A 27,626-nucleotide genomic window follows, 5' to 3' on the forward strand; every position below is an offset into this window, starting at 1 on the left:
CAGGGTGGGTCTATACTGTGTGTGTGTGTGGGGGGGGGGGTTCAGGGTCACCTGGTCCAGCCCCAACTATATGCTTTATTAAGTCTTAAGCCTAAGCTTAAAAGTAGAGAGGGTGTCTGTCTTCTGAATCTAAACAGGGAGCTGGTTCCACAGCGGAGTGGCCTGAAAGCTGAAGGCTCTGCCTCCCATTTTACTTTTAAATACTCTAGGAACCACAAGTAACCCTAACCCACAGTTTGAGAGTGAAATGCTCTAATGGGGCGATATGGTACTATGAGGTCTTTAAGATAAGGTGAGTCCTGATGTGACCTTGTGCTTTCAACAAGTGGAGAAAATCAGTTTATGAATCAAAACTCCGACATCCGGGCCTCTACAGGCCATTTTTGTGTTAAGATGCTACATTTGCACCTAGTACACCTACTTTAGGGCTCCTAAAAGAAGTTTCGGAGATGCTGTTGAACAGGAAGACCTTTGGTAACAACTGTTTCAGCATTTGCTTGGTGACGGGTGGCCACAGTGACAGCATCAGAACAACGAGAGCGTCACGCCATTGTCGTTCCAAAGAAAGAAGTCTTTGGCGTATTTTACCAGCTCTAACCCTCTGCTTCCTGTTTTTTTTTTCTTTTTTGTTTTATGGTCTGCCATGCTCGTCACCTACAATGTGATGCCGATGTTTACCCACATTTGCCAAAATCAACCGACCTCCGCTGTCACAAAAGGATGTGATCCTTGTTTTGAGGGTGTGCTTTTAAAAACAGGCAGTACTTAGTCTTTAGCATAAAAACTAAGCAAGATAACATCTAACTGAGGTAACAAAAGTCGTTTAGAAAATTATGAATTTAGGTCACTGATTTGAGATCACTGATGTTGTCACAGTACTGGGACATCAGAGTCACTCAGCAGCAGTGATGGCACCGCCTCCCTCCATCCTTTTATGCTTTCCTCTGCATCGCTCATCACCTGCTCACCTTCTTTTCTCTCCTTTTCCCTCCCTCTTTCTCTGAATTTAAGCCACTCCTCTTCCTCTGGCTCCCCGTATCCTCCCCAAAGGATTAATGCCTTTTCTCTTCATGTTGTCACCATGAGACCCAGAGTGATGCATACGCTCTGTGTGTGTGTGTGTCTGTGTCTTCATGTCCTCAGCTGCCTCTGCTTTCCATATGTCTTCTGCTCGTCTATCTATGTTGTTTTTTCCTTTCCATCCTCACTCGCCGTCTTGCACAGAAAGAGGAAACAGACAGATTGTGCTCTTAAGAAATCACTATACAAACACCATATGTTTGACTATGAAGGTGTGCAAACAGAGACTGTGTGTGTGTGTGTGTGTGTGTGTGTGTGTGTGTGTTGTTCCTTCTGTTTTCTGTAAGTCTGTCTGCTTCGCTCCGTCACTGAAGGAGATGTCTGTATTTGTTTCAGGATTCGCTTGAATGCTTTCACTTGCGTGCTTTGCTTGATCATTGATCATTTTTGACCTTGCTTGTCTTTTTCAAACCTCCTCTTTAGTCTCTTTAATTTCACATCAAACACACAAACACACACTCACGGTTTTCTTCTTCTTTGCTATTCATTCGCTCTGTGGCCTTGAGGTCCACTGTGCTGTCGGTCAGTGGAGTATTTCTCTATCATGGAGACAATACTGGAACTCTTTCATGTGCTGCTCCTTCTGTGGACTGAGCAAATGCTGTTATATGAGTGTGTGTGTGTGTGTGTGTGTGTGTGTGTGTGACACTGAGTGGACGTATCTTTTTTTGTGCCAACACACAGGCATCTGCTTCCTTTTTCCTTCTCTCTCACTCTCTCGCTTTCACTGCTATCAGACCTGGCTTTGGTCACACACACACTGGCAGGAAAATACAAACACACACACACACACACACACGTGCAGGCACACACACACAAACACACAGCCAGCAAAGAGAGTCCATTCTCCCTCTACATCTTTTTCCTGTCACCCTTTCTCCTTCGACAGGAACATTCTGTATTTTAGCTCAGTGCAATTTTCTGTTGATTAGAAGTCTAAGAGACATCCAAATGACACAGAGCTGCCCTGTTTTTTGTTGTTGTTGTTTTTAAAGCATTTGAATCTAGTTTAAAAGTAAAAGTTTGGTAGCTGTATGCATCACCTCTAGCCATTGTTTCAGCATTTCAGCAGTTATATGCTGAGGAGAGAAAGAAAAAAGTCCAAACCAAAGCAGGTAAGCTTTAAAGAGGACGTGGTAAGACGCCTGGGAGCCCAACACATCACAAAGTTATGTTACTTAATGTTAGACAATGTGATTGTCCAGAGCTCTGACCATGTCACGCACGAGTAGAATCTCCTTTTCTTCTACATATAGAAAAAGATCTAACGGCATTTTTAAATTGGAAAAATGGGCACTTGGTAAGTCTGAGTGTCAATCCAGTGCAATAGAGACTAAATCTCCTGTTCCTGATGAGCTCCACTGGTGCCTCCTTCGCTATCAGGACCCACTTGTCAACTAATCAACATCTGGAAGGAAACGTGTATGCAGACGGACACATTTGCTGGTGGGTTTTCCTGAATCTTACCTGTTAACTCTGGCTCAGTCTTAAAAAAAAATCTTTTTTATTTCATATTTTCCTGTGGTGGATCTTACAGCGTCTAGATTTAGCTTGTGGTGCTTAGTGTTACAGCGTTCAGCATAGTTGTAAGACTAACGCTTTGGGGTCCTTAGGGACTAGTAAAGCGCTATACAAATACAGGCCATTTACAGGCCATTTAAGGTTTGGTTAGTCAGAAATATTGGCTGGAAGATAAACTTTTTGACCAAACTGTACAGAGAGCAAAACAAAGGGAACCACACATAGTAAAGGGTCCCGGCCAGGCTTGAATCTGAGCCTACTGACATATGGGTCACCTGCACTACCTAGTGAGCTATATGTGCCCCAAGATGTTGACTTTTTATCCCATCTGTGTCTGCATTCCTTTGTTTTCCTACATTCAAACTCATCCGTTCATCATTAAAAAAGAAGCCTCCTAAAGCTCACCCGCGTCTGTGTCTTCCCCTCTGGTTGCATAATTTTAGCGTGACACACCTTAGAAGCTGTGAGTTTGGGGACCCCGAACATTTAGGAGCTTTTGAAAAAAAAAGCCACACACCATTCAGCCTCCCAACCACTTCACATAAATAACATAGTCGCTCTTTGACACAGTCACTGACATTCGCAGTGGGCACGTAGCGGCCATTCCCACGTAAATCAGGAAATATGATGCTGATTCAAAGCTTCCTCACACACAGGTGAATAAATATCAATTTGAGGGCATATCGATGCGTCTCATCTGTTTCTCAACAATGTGAGTGCCTGAGTGTGAGCTTTTAGTCAGTAAGTGTGACATTAGAAGTCAGAGTGGAGACTGGAGGCTCCTCCAGGACATCGGCAATATGTTTCCTTTCTCAGCTGCTCTTTTGTCAATCAGTCACTGATCTCACTGTCAGCAGGACAGTGACAATAACGTTTCTCTTTGTTCAAACGGCATGTGACTGAGAGGAAGGGTCTGCGTCCTGAGATTGGGCCTGTGTGTGTGTGTGTCTGTTGTCACTATCTCATCAGTGTCTGCTTTTTGCGTGCTATCATTACAAGCGTCTTCGTTTCTCCGCCTGCTCCGGTTTCGCGCGTGCCTGTTCACACACGTGCTGTTCCTCCTCAGATGTGTGTGTGTGTGTATGTGTGTGTGTGTAGTCTTCCTTGTGTGCGTGCGTTCATGTGTGTCACCCATAAAGAACAATAGCCTTGGTCATCTGACTGAGAGGCTGCAGACCACTAGCATCACATGATAGAGGCTGAAGGCCACGTCTTTGTTACCAGGCCTATTGTTAAAGCTAAGGAGACAGCTGGGGTAGGAGAAGGGAATCACTGCATGCTCAACACACACACAGAGTTACAGGAAGACCATACACAGTCACACACATGCACAAACACACACATAAACCGCCCCTCGTGACTCCAATCAGGCTCAGTGACAAAGATGATGCCTTCTTCTTCTCAACTGGAATACTAAGACACACACACACACACACACACACACACACTGCAGGCAGATAGCTATAATTATAGTGACAGAAACTGGCAGGTGGCATTGTCTGCAGCATACCGCTCCCTGTCAACCAGCAATAGAAAGCAAGAGATGGCGGGGAAGACTCGGAGCTCATTCTCGGAATGACAGCAGCCTCGAGAGTGTGTGTTCATGTGATTTATGGATCTGCGTGTGTCGCACAGAAACGCAGTGTCACATATACAACTTATAACGAGTAATTAAAACAATGCACCTTTCAAAACTTCAAGGCTTTTGTAGAGAAGTGAAGTCACGAGGAAACTCTCGTTAAACTGTGTCTGCTCGTAATTAGACACACACTTCAGTGTTTTGACTTCACCTTTTAGCACAACTCAGATCTTTTCCTAAGTGTTTCAATAGCCTGCAGTTCACAATGTGTTACAGGATGCTGGTGTCAGGTGTCAGGTGTCGCTGTCCCGACCTCTGTAGTGCCCATCCCCCTCCACCCTGACCTACGCAGGCATATACACAGCAAAGCAAATAAGTATGGTATAACAGCTTCATAGAGGACTAACGCTTGTACTGTTAATCTGAGCCGGTTCCCTTACGCCCTTTTAAACATTTGTATTTTGTTCTTTTAATATTTTTACAAGGGCGGGAAACATTAAATACCTGGCAGTGGTGTCAAATTAAAAGATGGTGTCTCTAGAAGTGCTCAAAACCCAACATCACATGAAGTTGAGCGTACTTTAAATACCAAGTCCAAAGCTCTGAATGCAGAACGAGGCAGAGATCAGAGCTGAGAAGAAAAAAAAAAAGAGGGTGGAGAGCGAAAGAAAGCAGGACAGGTGTAGTCTTTGAAATTCACCTCCTCTCAAAAGGGCTGATGAATTACTGTGTGTGTGTGTGTGTGTGTGTGTGTGTGTGTGTGTTTGCCCCTTCTGGGTAGGTTATGACTAGAAGAGGTGAGGACAGCAGACAGACTGATTAAAATTAAGGGAACAATGACAAACTTAAGGTTGACGCTGATATGGAGAACTCATATTTAAGATATGGGGGAAAAAATCTGCACTCGGGGTTGTTGTTTTTTTTTTTTATTGTTACCAGCGTGAAGAGAAACACACCTCCCAAAATCGATTCCTGGGAGTCGAGCTCAGACCCTCTTTTCACCGGGCTCATGTGAAGAAGAAGCGGAAAAGACGATTGAATAGATGAATAACGAGAGCGAAAGGGTAACAAAGAATCTAAAACGGCGGAGAAAGACATGAGGAGTTTAGCCTTTCATGAAGTGCACAGCTTATGAAATCGGAGAGCCCTGAAATGTGAGTGTGTGACCAGCCTGTGGCCTCCAGGTGTTTGTGAGCGAGTGTGTGTGTGTGTCGTTCAAAGTCAAAGGGTAGATTTTAGCAGGAACCACACCCACCCTTCAAGGGAGGGCATCTCTGCTCCTTTCAGACAAATACAAATGAGTATCTGTGTGTATTTGTGTGTGCAGGTGTGTGTGTGTGTGCATGATGTGCAGCTGTGCTGACAGAGACAGTAAGGATCCTTGAACTGGAAAGATGAGAACGTCCTCTAGAAGGCTTCATAAAAACATCTCATTGTATATCTTATCGCTCATTGAATTCTCACACATGGAAACGTAACAGCCTCGTCCTCATCCACACACCAGGCTTCCATTTTTCCACAGTTAAGTGTCATTTCCACTAGCTCCCACTCGACTGGACTCGACCCAATTTCCAACATTTTCCATTTCAACTGTGTACCACCTAATGTGTGCAGAGATGTTACAGCAATGCGATTAAAGTCCCGTGACATCATTTGTATGTGACACAAACACAGATATCAAGGAGATGCTGTCATTTTTCTTGCTGCTCTCACGACTCATCGAGTGACGCCAATCAGCGGCGAGCAGTCTGCTGACGCCACATTTTCAGACCGACTCAGCTCGCTTGGATCTCTGGCCTCAGCCTCCAAGTAGATACGCCTATGGTATCAAAGTCTTATGTGACTTCCTTATTGAGTTATCGTGTTCAAAAGATTTTCAAAAAACTTGACCTCTGACCTTAAGGTCAAGGTCACTGAGATTCAAGCTCGTCTGAGATTTTTAGTAGATACACCTGTGGCATCAACTTGAAACTCCTATGTCACTTTGTTCTGGACTTATCGCATTCACCAACTTGGGTGTCCAAGTCACCCAGCTGCCCGCCCCGCAGGGTGAGAAGAATACCTCACCAGCCTTTTATGGCTCAGGGGTAAAAATGTTCCTGGTACCAGGCACTACCACCTAATGGAAAACCCTAAAGCCTGAGCCGAGCCGAGCCGAGCTGAGCAGGTACTGGTGGAGTCAGTCTGTATGTTTAGGAATGTGCTCCCGTTTGCTCTGGCAGGCCTAACCCACCGAAGCATAAATCCTTAATAAGTTCAAAACACACACTCTCAGGCAAGTCAGGAGCGGCGCCTAATGCTGCTGGCAGCCTTAACCAACAACTCGTCAATCTGTTCTCGGTATATTGAAAAAAGAGGAAACATTTCTCTCCCTCCTGGCAGAAGGTAGGAGCTGACACCTTTCCCTGAGCGTCCTGGCAAAGAAAACCTCTCGCTGTCCTTTTTTTGTTTGGTTTTTGAAGATGAGACTATTCCCTGTTTTTCCTCTCTCCCTTACTCCAGTTTCCTTCTTCTTTTCGCCTTCCTCATTAGTTGGTGGGCAGAGCTGCAATTAGCACAAAATTGTTTCAGAGATTGGGGGGGGGGGGGGGGTGAGGAGAGAGTAAGGATGGAGAGACAGTGAGAGAGAGGGAGAGGTAAACAAGAAAGAAGAGTTGAAAGAATGTGGCTGGAGGAGAAGGTAATTAATGAAGGTGCTATAATTACTGGGGCCTGTTTACGCCAACACACACACACACACACACACACACACATACACACACACACACACACATCACTTACCTTTCCACTGCAATAACTATTTAAAATGCTGGCCCCGTAACTTTACTAATGACAGGCTTTTTTGTTTCCTCAACTGAAGCATGGGCCATTTTAAAAATTCACCACATAGAGCTTTAGTTAAGATTTGGGTCCATTTTAACCAGGAAAACATAACCTTGGAAGTACAAAGATGTAAAAAGGAACAATAACAAAGATAATGACACAATAGTAAGAGTAGACATGAGATGGGATGGAAGGATTATGGAGGGGAAGAACAAAAATTAGAGCAAAGGTGGAGGGAAAAGTTAAGGGGACAATGGGGAGGAATTGGAGGGCGATAAGAAAGAGGAGGAGAGGAGAGGACAAAGGCAAATGAAAGGAGGATGCGAAGGAGAGGAGCTGACGAAGAGACCATATCAATAGAGGACACATTCAGCAGGAAGAGGGGGAGGAAGGAGAGGGAGCAAGGAAAGAGCAAAATGTGGAGGAAGGAGAGGAGGGAGGGAGGGAGGTGCGATGGGGACAAACCAAGGTGGAACTCTGATGATGCTAAATTTGGCGAAAGGAGAAGACTTCTGTGTGTGTGTGTGTGTGTGTGTGTGTGTGTGTGTGTGTGTGTGTGTGTGTACACGTCGGGAGACTTGCTGAATCGGCCGTGGTTCCAGTTTCACGCCTCTGAGTTTGACAGAGGGGGAGAGAGAGAGGGGAAAAGAGAAGGAGACAGAGAGAGCGAGAGGGTCCCTAGCCAGTAATGTTCCCTCAGGGCGGAAAAGAAGGAGGGAGGTGAGGAGAGGAGGAGGAGGAAGAGGCAGGCACGAAAGGGGACAAAGTAGGGGAAGAAAATGTATATGCACAGTTACAAACACTTCACTGCTTGGAGAACACTCGACCTTTTTCTAATGTCCTTACAAGCATTATAGCTTTATAGTATAACTATAAACCTTCATAACTTCTAACACAATCTGTATTTATACTGATTTACTATATTTACTGTTCACCACAAGTCTTCTTAATCAGACATCTGTTAAGACATACTAGGCTAATAATAAGTTATTGACTATATATAAAAGCTGGATGTAGCCTCCAGGTCTGAAGAACAATCTATCATCTAATTACCAAACAAGCTGAATCACCAGACCAAGGTGCTGGACCCATCTGGCATATGTTTTAAGTATCTCGCTCTCCGCACCGTGTAGCTGCATGCGACCAAAACAGCTGGACAACAAATGTAAAATGAAGCTTCGGATACCAAAGAAATCACACCCCTTGCCTTCAACTGCAAAAACCTGTCATAATCGGCATTCTTTCCCATGGCCAGCAGAGGGCAGCTACTCCGATGCAAAAAATTAGGCAGATCACATAGGTGCGGTGGCCCTGAGAGGGCAAATGCACTGAAAAGCACAAAAAACATAATGGGAACAGATAAAAAATGACAAAAGATGAATAAAATACATCGTAAATAGAAAAAAAAATGCAGCAAATGCTAAGAAAATACAAAAATAAGAAAACAAGTGTTTTTGGGGACACAATAACATGGCAGAAACGACAAGCTAACAGTAAACGGCTAATAGCAAACAGCAAACAGCTTCATTTCATATGAACCATAAGATTAAAATACTCAGTCATTTTCTCCCTAACAACACTGATTTATACCGTGTCAATACCAAGTTCAATCCTTTGCATTCTTTACTTTTTGTCACTTCCGCGGCTTGTCCGTCACATTATTGTATCCCCAGAAACACTTCTGTTGTGTTTTATTCACATTCTTCTATATTTTGTGTGTTTTTGCAGCAGTTTTCTATTTGCTGGTGTTTTCTTAAGGTGCAGTTCATTTGACCTCTCAGACCCGCCGTATATTGGAGTCAGTTGGCACAGCAAAAAAGGTCGTGAGTTTGAATCTAACGGCCAGCTGGGGTCTTTTTGTGTGGAATTTTGCATTTTCTCCACAGTACAAAGACGTGCATGGGTCGGTTTAACTGGCACTTCTAAATTGGCCATTAGTGTGAATGTGTTATTCCTGCAACAGGCTGGGGAACTGTTCAGGGTGTATCTCACCTCACTATAATAGCTAGACTTCAGCCCCACTATGACCCTAAACCGGGTTTTATTTCTCTATTATCTGTCTATCAATTGTGAGTTTAAAGTGAAAAATGAACACAATATGAAGCTCATTTGGTAATATTTGTCCCAGTTAAACTAAAATAGATGCAGTGAAATATAGTTTATCAGCTGACTCTTTCCCTCAGCCCTAACAGATGGCTACCCCTCCCTGTGTCTGGTTGTTCCTGTTAAAAGTGAATTTTTCCTTCCCCTTTTACCAAATGCTTGCTCACAGGGGGTTACTTGATTTTAGGGGGTTTCTCTTTATTATTGTAGGGTCTTTACCTTACAATATAAAGAATAAACTAGTACATACCACTGAGCATGCTCAACTCAAGACTCCATCTTTTACGTAAGGTTTGTGGTCTCGATAAGGCTCTAGTTTTTGTGTTTGTCTTGTACGCGAAAACTTAGTCCCCTTATTTTAAAGTTTAATCAAATGCAGCTAAGAACAAATAAGATCATTTTAACAGTGTTTGGTTCCAAATGCACAACATCACATGCTAATTCTTAACAAAACGTGTTTAATGGCTTTAATAGCTCAGTTCCAGGTTTAAAGAGTCTGCGGGCTGATTTTCAAACTGCACTGTGCAGTCAAATGGACCAAAACTAATGAATGCATGAACGGTACAAATTCAAATCAAACACTTTCTGTCATCAAAAGCTTAACTGAAAGCTTTTGATGATTAAAAAAAAAAAACCAGCTAGTAAAGATCCTACCACAAGTTCACCTACAGAAACCTTGTTGTGACTTTTACTTCCTCTAGAAAGTCAAATTTGATTGTCTCCTTGGCCAAAAAAGTGCAACTGAGCCCTGGTTTAAAGGTCTCCTGGACCCAGTTTGAACTTTAAACCTGACCCTCTTATCTCTATAAATAATCACACATACTCATTATTTGCATGTGTGTGTCCGCTTCCTGTACATGCTCTTTTCATACACACCTGTGAAATGCTACCTGACTCTTGTTATGCAAATTATGCAAAGCATTTGCTATTCATTTCTCCAAATAGCCTACTTCAATATCACAAACCCTTTGCAGCATGAATATGAGGGTGTGTCGTGTCTGCGAGTCTCTTTATCCATTTAGGCTTTGGCATTTGTGTCCTTAAGCAAAAAAAGAAAAAACGAAGTGTGTGTGTGTGTGTGTGTCAGCGATAAGGTGTAAGCTAATGGACATCTAAATGCTGCTGATGTTACATTGGATAGTTTAAGGGCCCTCAGGTCCCCTTAGACCAATACTGGAAGAGGAAAAGTGAGAGAGGGAATGTGACTTCTGCAAATCGCTTTGACAAGGACACCCGTGCCTCGAGCGGCGTCCTCTCTCGCCTCATCGAGCACACACACAGCAACATCCACACCTCAGCAGAATTGTGAGGTGACTGTTGCGCTCTGAACAGCTGACTTGGTGGAGGACATTTGTGTGAGTGAGTGTGTTTGAGTTACGCTGGATTCAGTTTTAATTCGGTGACGAGAGAAACGGGTAGAAAGTATGGGAAACGTCTTGTGCACTAGATCGAGGAGGCTTTTGATTTCTGAAATGTTTGGAGAAGAATGGTACATTAATTAAACTGAAGGCAACCTGACATTGCATTCCAAAGTTTGGCAAACACAGATATTTTTTATTAAAAACAAACAAACAAACAAACAAACAAAAAAAGACCTTTTCCAAAAAATGTCATGTTTTTGGAAGATTTTGTATGGGTTTAAGAGAGAAGTTAAACCACCAAACTTTATAGTTTGCAAGAGAACACCACTAAAGATAAAACATAAGTTTAAGAGGGCTTACCATTAAAGGTGGAGCACAATATTGAAACAGCAATATATCTTATTGCTTCCTCTTTCAATATGTGAGCTACACACTAGTGCAGGTGCACCTAAAGCAATGCTAAACAGTGAGAGCCGACCAAAGCAAATCATTGAGCTGATTAAATGAAACAAATATCTCACACACACACACACACACACACACACACACACACACACACCATGATACAGTGAATAAATACACAAGTTCTGCTTTTTGTCTTTTTAAGGGTATTACTATTTTTTTAGTTACCCTGATACTAATGCAGCATCATAGATAAACAACATATCAAGTAGTACAGACGTGCTGTAGAGTGACAGTTTTCCACTGTTGCTTACTTTGAGATTCCCTCCCTATTTGCCATTTTCTCTCCATATTTTCTGTCGTTGATTTGTATAACTTCCTGTTATACAAATCAATACACCTGGCGTCCCCTAAAAAAGACGGCCCAACTTACCTCAAAGTCGTTGGCCTTGTTGTAGTGCATGTTGAGTGCCCTGAAGAGTTCGGCATCTCGCCCCACAGTCAGCTCCTCGGCAGCGGTCACGCCCTCGTTGATGGCCTGCCGAGCGAACTTCTCCATCTGGATGTAGTAGAACTCCCTGAAGTTGCTGAACCACTTGATCAGCTGGGAGGTGATGCATCGATTGAACTGTGCGAGAAGAGCATCATAAATATAAAAAAGCTTTAACATTACATTTCCACCGCATGCACATGTTTCCGCTAGAGCTGGGATTTTCCGCATGTGTGCAATAGAACTGTTGGTCTTAATAGCAAAATCACAACATGTCCTCTAGTGTTGTGTGTTTTAATTCAACTAAATTGAATTAAAACTAATTAAAACTAATTCAATTTAGTTTTATTTACATAATCACAACGACAGTCACCTCGAGGTGCTTTATATTGTAAATTAAAGACCCTACAATAATACAGAGAAAGCTCCAACAATCACTCAACCCACTATGAGCAAGCATTTGGCGACAGTGGGAAGGATAAACTGCCATTTAACAGGAAGAAACCTCAGGGAGTTTGTTATTTATGTTTGTGTTCTCTTTTTAGCAGCATCAGGTTGTGTTAAAGTATTTTTTTGTTGAATCATACAAATTAACATGATGCATTGTGCAGAAATTTTTGATGACTTTTGGTTGTACGGTAACAAATCTTCGAAAAAGAGGCAGAAGACGGACTGCTTATTGCTGCTTCCTGTTTGTTGATGTAGACGTATCATAGCACAGCTGATGTTTTCTTTGGAACTTATTTGCCTGATGCTCTATCATCAAATTTGCCTTGAACTGGGCCTCCGTATAAATGCTCACATTACATTGTGGCACTACATGTTCAGATGAATTTGCTTTTTGTTCTGCAGCCTACATTTTGCATGCAAGTCTATGCAAATATAGCTCTAATTGTATGTCAACACTGTGCCGGGACTAAATAATAAGAAGGAATGTAGACAGTGTTGTTTTTTATTTGAATTTTTTGGTGTGTATACGTACACTGGAAGTTAGAGAAAAACAGGAACTATTGCCCCAATCAACCACCCCCTCTCCACACGTCTGTATTTGTCCTCCTCATTAGCCACTAGTACAACGAACACCTTTAGGCTCCTCGCTGGAGAAAAAACATCTCTTTAAACTGCAGCAATCACACAAGAATATCCCAAATATTAACTTATTGTTATGCCAGTGTGGGCTTTCACACAGAGCCAAACTGACATTAACAACTCGTTAAACCCTCATCCTCATCAGCCTTACGAGCACTGTGGAAAACGTCTGTTCCGATCCAGTTTTTTAGTTTAGCGAAGTTGTTTTTTCCTAAATGTTCAAGAAGTTATTAAATAATTGAGCTTTTACTAAATTAACATCAAGCTAGTTATAGTGATATCAAATACTAATTTGACTTTGGAAACAAACAGCTACAATTTCACATAATTGGCAAATCATCATTTTCCTGCACCAATAAATGATTATTTTTTGATAATTTTCCACCTTTAAATAGATAAACTTCTCGTATATTTGTATCACAGGATATAGAGCAGGAATAAAGGAAGGAAAAGGGAAAGTATCAGTGCGTACAATAAACGCTCTGTGTGAAAATGCGCAACAAACTTGAAGAGCTGAACATATTTTAAGAGATTTCTGCAAGTTTTAAGAGAATCATTTGGAGGTTTTTAAGGCAGCGTTACATATAAAATATGTCTGAGTTTTCATTGTTCTCTGGAAAAAGAAATAAAACCCCGACACATTAATGTTTTTTTTAAAAAGCGCAGCGACAGCCCAGTGAAAGTGTATGTGGTGTGTTTGTGTGTGTGTGCTCAGTGGAGGGGAAAAACGGCTTTGACACAGAGATTAAGCTCAGTATTGTTACAAGACATTGTCTCACAGGAGCGAGGGATGAGCGAGAGAGATAGAGGGAAAGAAAGACAGACGGGGGAGAGCGAGCCGAATGGTGCGAGGCAGCGTGGAGAAAAAAATAGGAATGCACGGAGAGGGAGCGCAGCGCAGGACGGCCGAGGGAAAGAGATATTTTTTCAGGAACGGTTAGAGGGGGTGACATAATGGAGCATAATAGAGCGTGGTGCTGTGTGTGTGTGCAGGAGAAGGAAAGGGAGTTGGTTTTAAAGAGCATAGTGACAGGAGGGAAGAGTGTGTGTGTGAGTGTGTTGGTGACCCACAAAAGAGTAGCATGAAAGGAATCTGATAACTCAGCAATTAACACATACAAGAAGATGTCATCTGTAAAAAAACAAAACATAACCATCCTGCCACAAACTCAAAGTAGGATAACAAGGATGCCCACATTTAACATATTTTAGTCTTATTTTCACAAATAAATAAAGGTTAATAATGCACCTGTTTGTGTATCTGTACCATACAGGCTTCCAGATATGATCCACCTAAGAAGTTGGAAGATGTATCACAGTTTATCTGAGGATGCTGATGTAAGAATTTTAAATCCAGCAAAATTTTCGAAAACCTAAATTTTGCTTCTTCACTGTCTGATCATTGAAGTAAAAGGTGATAGGCATCAATTAAATAATCATTTAAGTCCCAATTTGAATTCAAATTGCCAGCATTTTACAAATTCTCAAATATAATTACACGATTCGCTCAAAAGTTTGGGGTCACTTAGAAATCGCCTTGTTTTTTTGTGTAATCAAAGTTTTGTTTTTAATAATAATAACAATAACAAATAATCAGGGCACTGACAGTGGTTATGACTTTTAATGGGCTTCATATGTCATTTTCATGCAGCCATCACACCGTGCTCCAGTGCCACACTGGGCTACGTAATGTAAGCATAGCGTGTTAAAAGGCTAATTGATTATTATAAAAGCCATTTTCCAGCCATGTTGGAACAGTTGATTTTGCGTATAAAAAGAGAAGTCGGCACAGTCACCGGATCCCAGCTCTGTTGAGCTGGTGTGGGAACAGTACACCACAAGTTCCCATCGGACTGATCAAATGTGGGAGGTGCTTCAAAAAGCCTGATTACCCAAAGGAATTGAAAATAGATATTATCATTAGTTTTGCTTCCACAACTGGACTTAAGAATAATGCATCCTTTAGATTTTCATTGGAAAATAAAGCCAATGTAGGATTTTTAAGATCGATACCAATACCAATATTTGATTATTTAAAAATCTGATACACTGGTTGATATTCTTTTCTTTCAGAAACATGAAACATAAACAGATTTGTTATTTATGAGTTCATACTGAGATAACATGATGGTGCTATATAAAAATAATCGATCACAACAAGTCATGGTATATTCATTTATGTCTGACCCGACTCTGCTTGGACCTCTGGTTGGCAAACTATGCAACACTGATAAAACGGTTTATTCTTAATTCTTTACATTTCTGTCTTAATGTATAAAACCACCCCAGGTAGGGTTTATCAATATGAACTGAAGCTGGTGGCTACAAAATGTAACGTGGGTAGGACAGCCTGAAATCAGAAGCGTAGAAGCGACTTCACATGTAGTCAGATGTAGCCATGTCACCACCTGCCCTCTTATCCACCCACTATGTCATAAAGCTCATCACAATCAGCACAAACCACAAAAAACAGAAGGGGGGGAGGAGAAAAAGCGCTGAGGTGGAGGAATGCCGTTTTCTGTTTGCAGCGAAAAAGGGGAAAGAGAGAGTGTCAGAGAAAGTGTCAGGGTGGCCCGACTCTTCTTCCCTTGATGGTCCGTGACAACCCACCCCCCGCCCCCAGGCCACATTCGAAGGGCAAACGCACACATCCTTTAAGAATCTGCCCCCCACCCCCACCCCCGCTTCAACCAGATTCACCATAGCTCGGCAACTTCTGCCGAGGACGGCGTGAATGTGCACAATCAACAGAAATGTGCGAGTCGTAGCACCGAAGGTGTCTCATGATTCCTGGAGGAATAGCTGTTGTAGGAACTTTCTGTTCAATTTATGTTGTAGGTCGTTTCTGCTTTACCATGCAGCACACAGTGTAGGGACTGCAGCTGCTTAAGGAATAGTGTGCAGAATCCTTGCTTTAGCAATAAGCCGCTTAGGATTTTTAATCACTTGTATCCAGTTTTGATTGGTTAATCTTTGTTGTGTCAATTTTTTTGCTTAAAGACAGATTAGATCATTAAAAGCATAGTTAATCAGCTTCATGTTACACAGTTTTGCATTAACATCAGCTCAATGTAACTAAACGGTCTTAGGAAAGATTTAAGTAAGCTCATAAAATTGCTCATTTCTGATGTTCAGTTTAAGCAGCATCAGTAAAAAAAAAAGCTTTTTTCCTCTTCATATCCTGACAAGGCAAAATTGGCCGTGTTGCTCATCGTGCAACTAATTGACAAGACGGGTGAGAGGCGGGCTGGACGCTAATTGATTCCTGCTGAGATGGCGGCATCCAGATATCATTTCAGCCTCTCAAGGCAAGAGTCTTCAGGGCTCTCGCTGATAAATGTGTGTGTGCGCATGCATATTAGCGAGCGAGAGTGTTAAAAACCCTCAGCTGGCAGGCAACTTGCAAGTGAGAGTGCGCGAGTTAGACGGAGCCAGCCAGCGTCTAATTAATCCTCCTCCACTCCTAACGAGGTCTTAATTATTCTTGCTGACTCTCTGAAGACGAGACGGCAGCGACCTCAGCGTCTTGTGCTTATATGTGTGATTGTCTGGTCAGAAGGCAAGAGTTTTGCACAATGCAATTAATGTCCCGGGCGTGCATGTGTATGTGCGTGCTTGCTCATCTGTGGCTAAAACAGTTGTCAGCTCAACCCACTTCCCACACCGAGAGAGGAGACCATTGTGTGTAAGAGGCTCATCTTTAAGAACCAGTTTCCCATAGACAAAGTCCATTCAAGTCCAATTAGGGAAAGCCATTCAGGGCCCTAATTCCCTTACAGTGAATCTGCCTGATCCTTCTAACACATGCTACTTATTGTTCCCTGGGAAGGATCGGGGGGCGCTAGGAGTAAAAGAGAGGGTGAGAAGAAAAAAAGGAAAAAGAGACACTGACCCGGATTTCAGAGACATGGTAATGATGAGGATAATGAATGCAGTGGGACAATGAAACAGGACACACACACAGACAGACAGACAGCAACAGGGTGTGCTCACTCGCTCAGTCTTCCACACACACACACACTAGCAAAGGCTTGAAAAGAACAGCTTCACTCATCACAAATAGGATTAACCATGATTCATTTTGATTAAGCAATGTAATGTCTCCCACTCAGAAATATGCTGGATTAAGTGGGATTACGACTCAATTAAAACAAAATTTGACTAAACTATTATTTGCATAAAATATGAATAATAGGAAACCATAATTTCTTAAAGGCTAACTCTGTAGATGTGTACTTCTTACTGTCATCAAATCCCTTAAGTTGATCTCACTAACAAGTGCCGTCTGGGAACAAAAGCAAGTTATATCAAATTCTTTGACAGAGCACACACACACACACTGGTCCTGAAAAATCTGCACCATTTTACAAGTTTTTGTGTTGCCTTTCTGAAAATAACGTCATGTAAGATTGATGATTTCGCTCTAAACTGGATTTCATACAATGAGAATTTCTTTTGTCATAAAAATATTGCATCCTTTAGACTTTCATTGGAGCCAACCATAATAGGAGCTTTAAGATCGATACTAATACCGATATTTTGTCGTTTAAAAACCTGATATATCAGTTGATATTTTTTCTTCTTTTAGAAACACAAAAACCCAGATTACCCTAAAATTTGTTGTCTGCTGTTATTTATGAGTCCCTACTAAGATAATGTGATGGTGCGATTTAATCCTGCTTTTTTGTCACAACAAGTTGCCTGATTGGAAGTCTGCGATACAATAGTGTCTCCTGTTTCTTCTTTGCCTTTTCAATTTTCATTTATTGGCCAATATGGAAGCTGACACAATATATATATTGGCTGACTAATGATATCGGCCAACATATTGTTCCTGCTGATATATCAGTCTGGCTGTAAAAGCCATCCAATGCATTTTCATTCAGTAACTACCTCTCTAAGCAGCAGATTTGTCTGTTGTTGACTTTGTTCCACACTGCATGAGGGATGTCAGGAAATAAGGTATGGAGCCTTCTCAAAAGTCTAATGTTAAGCTCTTCCAGCAGGGCTCTGTTGTGATGTGACAGTGACACACCATACTGTCTGTCCCTTAACAGCCAACAAACTCGTATCTTTACACTGCATTAACTCCCACTGTTTGCGGTTCTGACTGCACTTACAGTTCGAGGCTCAAATACTGTATCTGCACGCAAACGTCTCCTAATCTAAATCCATGTTTTTTGAGACTGAAGAGATTAATTGGATATCTTTTTGAAGATAAACCCACAGATTGCAGAGTAGATTAATTTTAAAAGCCAATATCAGTCTCAAAAAGACAAACTCATGAACCAAAGCTATGCATTAACTCATTAGTTCTAATTTATTCATTTTCCAAATTAAACCCCAAAGCCAGATTTTACTGGCCACATAAATATTGAGGATATTACTCAGATAATTGAAAATATGAGTTAAGCTGATTATAGAATAATATCGATGTCAGCACGTAGCTGTTTTAAACGGTCTCTTCTTGTTTGTTTGTGTGTCTCTGGGTGTGGCACTAGCTAACTCACCCAGGCACCTGTACTATGAAGCAAGCTGAAAATACCTGTGATATCTCTGCTTCATCTGGCTTCATTAAACCTAAAAACTGCAATCAGGCTAAGCCTTGTTAAGATGAGGATTTTCAGATCTGCAAGTAAAAGCCAGGTTTTCTGAATCAATCAGTGTATTTGTTGCCACTAGATGATTAATTGCAAACATTGTCCGGATTGAGCTGCACTTTTCTGATAAAAAGAACAACAAATCAGAGGAATTTAGAAATACTAAACCAGCTAAAAGCAACATAATTGCTGCAGCCAGAGCTGGAAAAGTGCAAAGACGTGTTGAAGCATAAGGTATGAACCATTATTAGTGCAGAAGTAGATTTGACTGTATTTACATCTGTGTATTCTTATGTGTTGTAGGACATTAACTCCACTTTTACCCTGGTGTAGGTAAACGGCACTGTAAAAACATAATTTACATAGGAAGGTCGGCTTACTTGCAAATCTTCTGAGATCATCAAGCACTTAAATAAGCTTGCAAAAAAAGCAGTTTACTTAACTAAGAATCTATACCACCCAAAGCTGTAGATGCACATTGTTTGAGCCTCTCACAATCCACCCACAGTTCTTCTCCAAATAGTGATCCCATTATTAGAAATGCACCGTCAGTGCACTGCACTTTCATACGTGTCGATTTGTTAGCTGTCCTCAAGCAGTACAGGTGTTCAGCACAAGTAAAGATGACAGTGTACCACCTTAAAAATGCAAACCCTTCCTATGACACTTTAAACCCCGAGTTAAACCTGAAGGCACCTCGCTGAACGTGATTTATAATACACCCCCTGTCAAGTCACCGGCTCCTATTAGGATGATGCATTTGAATCCTGGTTGTTCAGTCACTGTGAAGATATAAATGTAAAGTTTTCACAGGAAGAAGATCCTGTTTAGTACAGCCATGCCAAACTCATTTTTACATCATGGGACATATACTGAAACTGCCCTTTCTGTCAGTGTAAAGATGTTTAACTACACATTGAATCCCATTTAATTTAAGAAAAAGAAGCATGATTTTTTTTCATCAGTTTTTCATCAGTTTTTCTACACGATAAAGAAATGTTGCTGCAGTAAATTAAATAAATCAGAGAACTTGAAAAAACAGGTAAAGTTCTGGTAACTCTCTGCACAGACATAATTTATATTAATTCAGAGAAACCTTCACAGGAATCTTAAGATGATCCAAAAGCCGTCTAATGGGCCAGATTAGAGCATTTGCTGGGCCAATTCTGGCCCCCGGGCCACATGTTTGACACCCCTAGTTTAGTATATATGATTATAAGATTAGATTGGTCACCATTTATATTACAGGCAGCTAAATTGTATTTATTTGTATGTCTTCCACCATCTCTGAGGGTGAACCTACACTTTTATTGTAAAAGTTCAGAGAGACCTGTTGGCTCTCACAGTAGAGGCAACTGTTTACATTGCCCCGTTATTTATTTCCTGCAATGTACTTGGAAATTAAAAGAAGAATTAAAAGATTTGTTGGAAGCTTGTGCCAAATCAGCAATATTGTAATGTTTGTAAGTTCTGAGAACATGTTCAGGCTCATCAGTGACAGATTCTCTTGGAGAGATGATAAACCTTTAAAGCACGTTGATAAAATGTTCCTTTCTTTGCTTTTATTTCAACAGTAAAGGTACATCGGCTAATGACAAATCACAGTCTCACACACTGGGAGCAGGTAGGCTTAGCAACCTTGTGTTTGCCTAGCAACCTGGTGTCCCGGCGACCCCTGTTGCCATGGCAGCCAATGAGGATGTGGCACTGCCACAAGGAAGTGGTCACCGCAGATATGAGCCAAAGGCCAGCTGGTGTGTGTGTCTGCGTTTATGCTCATTTGAATACAGCGTCCTGAATCTGTCGAGGAGCCGTATGCTCCTTTGCAAAACACGTAGCAGCCTGTAAACACGAAACAATCGCCGTCTTTGTTTTAAAGCTGTTGTTCTGTTGTTCTGTCATCCATTTCATTTTGCTCTCCCCTCCCCTCTGTCATTTTCTCAAAGCCGTCCAACACACACACACACACACACACGCACACACTTTGTCTTCTACTTTTTTCTCTTTTTCTTGACTTTATGTACTTGATCAGTTTTACTCTATTACTTCCGTTCATATCCCATCAAATGTCAAAAGAGCGCACACGCAGTGCTTGTTTCCGTGTCCGTGTTTAAAGAAAAGTTCAGCTTCTCATTTTGCGTTACTGAGAGTGAGAGTGAAAGCGTTAGTGTATATGCATGGGTTGTGGGTGGCAGGGAGATAAAATGAGTATTACGGGGGGAGGGGTGGGGGGGTGGGAGGGCTCTTACAGTTTGTGTGTGTGTGTGTCAAGAGAGGGAAAGTGGGCGTTAGCACCCCTCCTTCCTACCCCTGGCCGATTAAGGCCAGAAACTCTAATTATGCTACAAAGACGTGACAGACTGGAGCACCCATCTGCGCTCTAGGGTCTCACCGCACAAACACACACACACACACACACACACACACACACACAGTTTAATGGTGCGATATAGCTGAATATAATCAGACAGCAAAATGCACACAAGTCAGAAAAATACACCAGTGCGTTTTTGGAGCCCGGACTCTAAGGATGCCGTTACATTCCCAACATTAATGTCCATATTTGACCTGAGAGAGTCTGCAGTACTCATAGCTCTTCTTATTTAAAGTCACTCACTTTTTTCTGTCTTTGTCTGTCTGTTCTCCTGACAATTGCATGTGTGCGCCTTGAGGATTTCACCTTGAGAATTCAGAAACATATTAAAGCGCATAGCCCAACTTTTATTTTGCATAGTTTGAACAACTTAGACAAAATCTTGTGCACACAGATCAGTTTGATACTACAAACTATAATCTGTCTTTAGTTTGGAGTTTCAGCCCTCACTAAAATAATTATCCTAGATTCCCAAGAGAAGTACATACTGTGGATCCAGTGGGAAAAAAGTGTTATAATCACTAAAGTTAAACAAACTGAGCAGGGGACTTGAATGTGACTGACATAAAAGAGAAAAATAAGATTTGTAGAGAGCAGCTGCAGGAGGTTCATTAAAGAAAACAGAAGGAAAAGAAAAGTGAGGGAAGAGGTCTTACCTTGACGTCAGAGAAGTACATTTTGAGCATGTTGGATGAGGGATAGCGGGTGTAGAAGAACATCAGCTTGGCCTTCTTCAGGTGGTTCGGAGACAGGCCCTCTTGAATCTGAGCATTAACAGGGTCAAGGAACCAGTAAACGGTTTGTTTTTGTGGACCAAAGCTTTTGAGGAACACAGTGGAGGGACATTTCCACATTATGCTTGTCTAAGTTTGGCTAAGGAATTGCCACGACAGTGGTGAGACCACACTCGTTACATGTGAATGTAACATCCAACCCACCTGAAGTCTGAAAACCTTTCAGTGTGTATGTATTCCTTTTTCTAACACAAACTCTGTAACTGTAGAGCGACCAATCAGAGGGGGATGATTTTCTTTTTCCAAAAGCATTTGTGAGAAAAGCTCACTACCACATTGCGAGGAAGGAGTGACTAGTTTTAAATGCAGAAACTCTGATAAGTCAAAGCCACTTCTGTGACGGGTGTGGAGCAAAAATCAAACACAAGCACCTGCTGGCTTTTGATCAAATCCCAGCATCTCGCAGACTCTGCCCATCCCACTGTCTCAACAACGAAAATAATAATTGTGCAGGCCCCAGTTGTAGGGGCGCCAAGAGTATCCGTGTGTCCGAGTGGGTGTGTATGCGCACGTGTGTGTGTTTGCATGCGTGTGTGTGCGTGACAACAGCTGTGCCCCACCACGCTGCCATTTCCCCACCACATTAACAGCCCTATAATCTATCAGAGAAGATGAGGCAATCAATGGAACCCCCTGCAAGGTCAATTAGCACACAGAGAAACACACACACATACACACATAAAGACAACCCCAGGGGCCCTATATGGCTGGAAAGAGGGAGAGACTAGCATCAGCAATCAGGAGTGGAAAGTGTAAAAAAAAAAAAGATGTGGAAAAAAAGAAAAGAAAAAGAGCAGCTTTGGGACAAGAGATTTAACTTTGTCAGCTTTTTGCAATTTGTTGTTGTATCTACCCGTCAACCTTCAAAGGCCAATAAAAAAAAGACACACCGTCGTCTGTCTCGACCTAAAAAGCTGTCCTGACTTCGTGCTACTAATTAACATGACCCAACAACACGGTTAAAAAGGCCTCTCCATATCAGAAGCTAGAGGTGAGCCTCGCTGTCATCCATCATTCATTTAGCAGCAGATACGTCCGGTCAGCGGACAACAACACCATCACTTAGTTAACATTCATGCCAACATGTCACTGTTTGTGTGCATTTAGATCAACTGTTGTTGTTTTTTGTCTTATTTTTTGTGGACACGCATACACATTTAAACACACCCAACATGACTCAGAGTAAACAGTGTGAAGCAATATAATAATGAATAAATGCCAAGTGATGTGCATGTGTGTTTGTGTGCGTGTAATAGTAGCTAAAGTGAGTCACTGAATAAACACATTTTGTCTTTTATTCTTTCACTTCTCTTCCTCCTCCTTTCCTATACGTGCGCGTGCGTGTGTACCTGCCACTTCTGCTTAGGGACAGAGATGGTTTACGTGGGGGCTCACCGTATCAGGTGTAACTTGACCTTGTTACCAGGTGTATGTGTGTTATGGTGTGTGAATGGGGGGATTGGGAGGAGAAAAGATTGAGGAGGGAATAAATTTATAAATGAATGGAGGACATCTGCTCAGCTGTGCACAAAGGCTTAAAGACACACAGACCTGAGGGTGCATGCGAGTCTTTAAGGTTAGCTATTATCAGTGCAAAGGCAAGTCTTTCTTAAGACCTTACAGCTACCAAGATTGCAATCACCATGTCGTCTCTACTCTGCTTTATACTAGACACAGAAAACAACATGAAAAAAGGCAAATTTGAGAAATGTGACTGTTCACAGCAGGATTTTTTTTTCTAATTAACCAGGTCATGACTTGTAGACATCGTTGGTTGAGTGCAATTATGTTCAAGAAAAGGTGGACACTTTCTCCAAAACTGGGCAACACCACTCCAAATCAATCTGGATGGATACATGACACGAGTATGCTTTAGATTTATACCCAAGGAAAATCAAAGTGTTAGCCTGGTGGCATATCTGGTGCTCATTCCTGTTTGCTTCAGCAAATTTCCACAGTAAATGTTGTATGTAATTATTTGTTAATTGTATGTAATGACAAATAATTTAAGTAGGCCGGCGGATGGGTGTGTAATTTGCAAGTGTAAGGATAATCAGCTATCAGAATCGGACGCTTACATGCACACATACATTTTTTCACTGAATGCAGCTCAACTGTTTCAGTTTAATCCTCAAATATCCAAAATTCTTCTCATGGCCTGATTTTATTCTTTTATATTTGCGTACTGAAATTCATGACAGACTGTTTTATGAGATCTGTTTTATGAACTGTTGTCGTATTATGTATGTTTGACAAACAGACACACGTGTCCTCGCGGTCTTATTTCTCTTTTCCTGTGTTATTTAAAGCAACAGTTTGTGAGCCTGAGCCCAAGGTGAATGCTCTCTCTGCTTTGTCAAATTCAAAACGATGCATTTCTTATAAAAGTGAATAGTTTAAAGAAAGAAGGGAGGGAGGAGGGTTTGAAGGGTGGTGCTCAGTATGTTTGAAATACTAATGTCCACTTTCAAAGATTTTTCTTTTTTCTCGGCCAAATGAATGGGAGAGCATTTTAGAATGAAACGGCTCAGCAGGATCAAGAGACGTGTCAAATATTTCTCTCTTTTGTTTTTTTTTTCTAATTAAAGCAACATCTAAATTGGCTTTGAAGATGACGCTGTGATCAAATCCCCACCACAGCTGCAAGGAGTTCCCATTTTATCGGGTTCAAAGTCTTATTTTTCTTTTCACTTTGTTGTTCAAACGTGTGTTTTTCACGCACGCCCCCGTGTTTGCATGCATGCATGCATGCGTGAGTCCCTGTGTGTGTGTGTGTGTGTGTGTGTGCACAGCGGCTGGGAGAAGCCCTCTCCATATGAAACGTTAGCAACAAGAAGATAAACAGCTACCTGCAAACACCTGTCCGCATGCACACGCCATGAAAGATGATGTGTTTGTGCATGTGTGTGTGTATGAAGCAAAACACACACAGCTGTCGAGCCACCGAGACCGAAGGCCAACAAATGAAAGTGAGTAGGAGTGTCCCAGAACAACCTGCTAACAATCATAAAAAGGAAACTAAAGTGTACATTTGAGATATTACACTTCTCTTTATGTGTGCCCACAAGGTTGAAGAACACACATTTAGAAAGTGTCTGTCAGTAAGGCCAAGCATTTGCCTGTTCCCCTCTCCTGCTCTTTGAAATATGATTACGTTGAGCTCCTATGTACGAGGTCTTACCTACCCTGCACACACACACACACACACACACACACACACACACACACACACACACACACACACACAGACAAAGTGAAATATGATTTGCTTTGAGCGTTTATGTACAAAGTCTTTGTGATGAAAGCGAACCTAACAGCACAATAGTGTCTCAGACAGTGGTAACAGTGTGTGTGTGTGTGTGTGTGTGTATGTGTGTGTGTTGAAGAGGGAGCTCACAAGCCTTTCTCAGCACCTTTAAACACCAAAACCTGCTGCATAGACTTAAAAGGGCTTTGACAGAGCAGCGTACGACCTGTTTAATCTTCCCCCTCTTGCAAGACCGGGCGCGTCCGTTTCATCTTCCCCACTCAGCTAGGAAACAAGAGGCTCAGACGAGGAACCAATTAATGCAGATTAATTGATATTAAAGAATTTATGCGACTATTGCTGCCTCCTCCTGCTGCTGCTGCTTCTAACATGTCTCCGTGTTTGACAGTGTTGACTGAAGATGTGACTCATGTGGGAAAGAGAAATAAGATCAAATGCAAAAAACTAAAAAATAATCTCATTGTTGTTCTCATCCTATCTTTGTTTTTCTACCGGCGAAGCCCCTCATTTCCTTTGTGCACTGCAGTGTGGGACTATACCGTCCATCAGCCACACACTCTAAAGCCTAAGTGCTGCTATTAAAAGTTTCAGGTAGGCAGATTGTTGCTAATTTTAATGCACAAAACCAGCCTACAGTTCAAGCCTGGTGCAGAATTTGGATGAACACAATGTTTTCGATTCTAGCGCTAAAGCTTTTGCAGATGTAAGGCAACACAGGCGCTCACACAGACTCACGAGCGCTAAACCTTTCAGGAATAAGGATACGGTGCTGCCAGAGTAGGGCGAGATGTCAGACATGTCTTGCAGGTCCCCGCACTCAGACTTGATGAGGGATAGCGACAGACCCTCTGGGCCGTGTTGGTTTGGGGAGCTCTGCCTGTGGTGATGGTGACCAAGATGGCCTCCCGCCAGGGACGCCATTTTGGTTCTGAGGCTGGTTTCCCGAGTTATGTCCATCGAATCGGGAGAGGACCGGTGGTGGTCCTTGGGCCCCGGAGGGTACCCGGCTCCACCCCCGTGTGACCCCAGGGGGCTCTGAAAGGGATAGCCCATGAGGGGAAGAGGGAACGGGTGGCGGAAGGATGGAGGGCTAAACCCGAGCGAAGCTGTGAGGGGAGTGGGGTGGAGAGAGGGATGGTGAGGAGGAGGGGGAGGGGGAAGAGAGGGTTCGGCGTTTTCTCCTCCTCCTCCTCCACCGCTCTTTCGCACCACCAGAGGCAGTGCTTCTGTTTGGTCGTTGGGCGTTGGCACACCACTTAGTCTGCCGCTCAAGCCGCCGAACGAATCCAGCGGGCTCGGGACAATCACGTCCCCGAAGCAGTGCAGCCTCTGGTTGGAAGAGTGGTAGTTAGGAGTGGGACTGCCATCGCTGTTCAGACTGAGGGCCAAAGCGCCGCCACCGAATCGAGAGTCAGGGGTGAGGGAGGGCATGGGGCCAAAAGGCGGGGGGCACGAGGAGGACGAGTTGGAGGAAGAGGAAGGCGCGGCCGGCGTGCTGCTGTGGCAGCCATGATGGTGATTAATGGCCTGTTTGGGCGAGGAGAAGCCTTTGACAACGGTGTCGACAACCTGCGACACGGCACAGTTCAGCTCCTGCTTCAGAGTCTCGGCTAACTGCCTCCCCCCTCCTCCTCCTGCCCCCACCGCCCCCCTCCTCTTCATTACCCTCTCGCCGTTCCTCTCCTCGTCCTCCCTGCTGTCCACATCCTCCTCCATTTCTCCATCTATCAAGGCCTGTTCTCGGAGGAGGGCCCGTGCCCGGTCCAGGAACAGACCCGGGTCCAGCTCGGAGAGGTCGTCGTGGCCGCGCCGGCCCCTCTCTCTGTGCCGCTCCTCCAGTCCGTCAGAGCGGATGCTGTCCTCTGACAAGTTTCCGTCCTCCTCTCTTTCTCCACCTCGGTCAGGCTCACCGTTCTCACCATTGTCCTCCTCCTCCTCAGTCTCCGAGTCGTAGATCTGGTAGAACTTCTCCTGAAGCTGACGGAGCTGTTTCTGAGCACAGGAAAGACAATGCAAAGAAGAACCTCTTTAACTCATGACATAAAATATTTTCTTGTTGCTGTTTTGTACCTAACCAGCTAATAAGTAACCCAATGTTTTTCTGCATCACCTATTTTATTTTTCTCGTCGTAAAGAGCAAAGGAGCCGACATTAATATATTAAACGTTTGATTCTTTGTTATGCTTAAAAGACAATCGCCCTTTATTAGACTGTAAAGGTGAAAGCTTCATGTTTCTCGGTGCCTAGACCCTCAAACTCTGGAGAACGTCCTAGTTTTAAATCATAAAAACTACAGAGGAAGGAACCAACAATGTGTTTCTTATATTTTAGTAACTACTCCACTACCAACCTGCATGTCTTCCAGCTGTAGCTTGAGCTGCCTTCTTTCTTCCTGCCTCTGCTCCTGCCTGGAACACACCAGCTGGGTGAAGCTGTGCTGCTGCTGTGGCAGGCGCTGCTTTCTCTTATTCTCCCTGTAGACCTCGCCGACTCCAACCATGCCACCCCGTGAGCCAGGCGAGCTCAGCAGAGAAGAGGGGCAGTCGCTCCGGCTGTGACTGCTGGTGCTGTGGCCGTTGCCGTCGCCTCTGTTGTCGTTACTGCTGTTGCTGTTGTTGCTGCTGTTCTCATTTTCGCGGTTGCTCTCTTGGTTGTGGTCGCCGGCATTGGGTCGGACCAGCGGAGAGTGGCTCATGCCACGGATGATGTTTTCCACACGGGCGCGCTTGGCACGAAGGTGCTCGTCGGACAGCCGGTCCAATTCGAAGGAGGAAAGGGAGAGGGGCTGAGAGGGAGCGTGGGAGTTGAGGGTTGTAGGAGGGGGTGGCCGCCCGAAGGAGGAGGAGGAAGATGGAGGGGGCAGAGGAGGCCCAGGAGAGAGGCAGTCAGACGGGCTGTCCCGATCACGGGAGGAGTTGCTGCAGGCGTCCTCGGCCTGGATCTCTGAGCCTCCACTGGACAGAGCACCACTCCCCTGTGATGAAGGACAGCAGCACTGACTTAATAACAATGAATAATTTAACAGATCCATGAAGGAGGACTTAAGACTACATTCTTGGTTGATTGGAAGGGTAAAAAGAGAGAAAGATTCAATGAAACAGTGTCTAAATAGTGACATTTATTCATTTTCTAACTACTTCCT

General features: G+C 43.0%; 1 protein-coding gene and 1 long non-coding RNA gene across 3 annotated transcripts in view; one reads left to right on the forward strand and one right to left on the reverse strand.

Annotated features, from left to right (window-relative positions):
* The window catches only part of prox1a (prospero homeobox 1a), a 42,380-nt gene that overhangs the window by 9,741 nt on the left and 5,013 nt on the right, over positions 1 to 27,626 (reverse strand). Inside the window, exons 3-6 of one of the 2 annotated variants that reach the window (XM_085151814.1) lie at positions 26,835 to 27,458; positions 25,250 to 26,476; positions 21,079 to 21,186; positions 11,303 to 11,497 (exon numbers count right to left, since the gene is read on the reverse strand). In XM_085151814.1, the coding sequence (XP_085007940.1) occupies positions 11,303 to 11,497; positions 21,079 to 21,186; positions 25,250 to 26,476; positions 26,835 to 27,458 (2,154 nt within the window). Of the gene's footprint in view, positions 1 to 11,302; positions 11,498 to 20,665; positions 21,187 to 25,249; positions 26,477 to 26,834; positions 27,459 to 27,626 lie in introns of those variants that run through there. The other variant, XR_014872448.1, reaches the window with a different exon arrangement.
* Positions 1,284 to 3,150, forward strand: LOC146491731 (uncharacterized). The gene is made up of 2 exons (XR_014872450.1): positions 1,284 to 2,685; positions 2,743 to 3,150. It is a non-coding gene; the product is annotated as an uncharacterized LOC146491731 (long non-coding RNA).

This window comes from Neolamprologus multifasciatus, chromosome 23 (assembly GCF_963576455.1).
Source record: "Neolamprologus multifasciatus chromosome 23, fNeoMul1.2, whole genome shotgun sequence".
NCBI lineage: Eukaryota > Metazoa > Chordata > Actinopteri > Cichliformes > Cichlidae > Neolamprologus > Neolamprologus multifasciatus.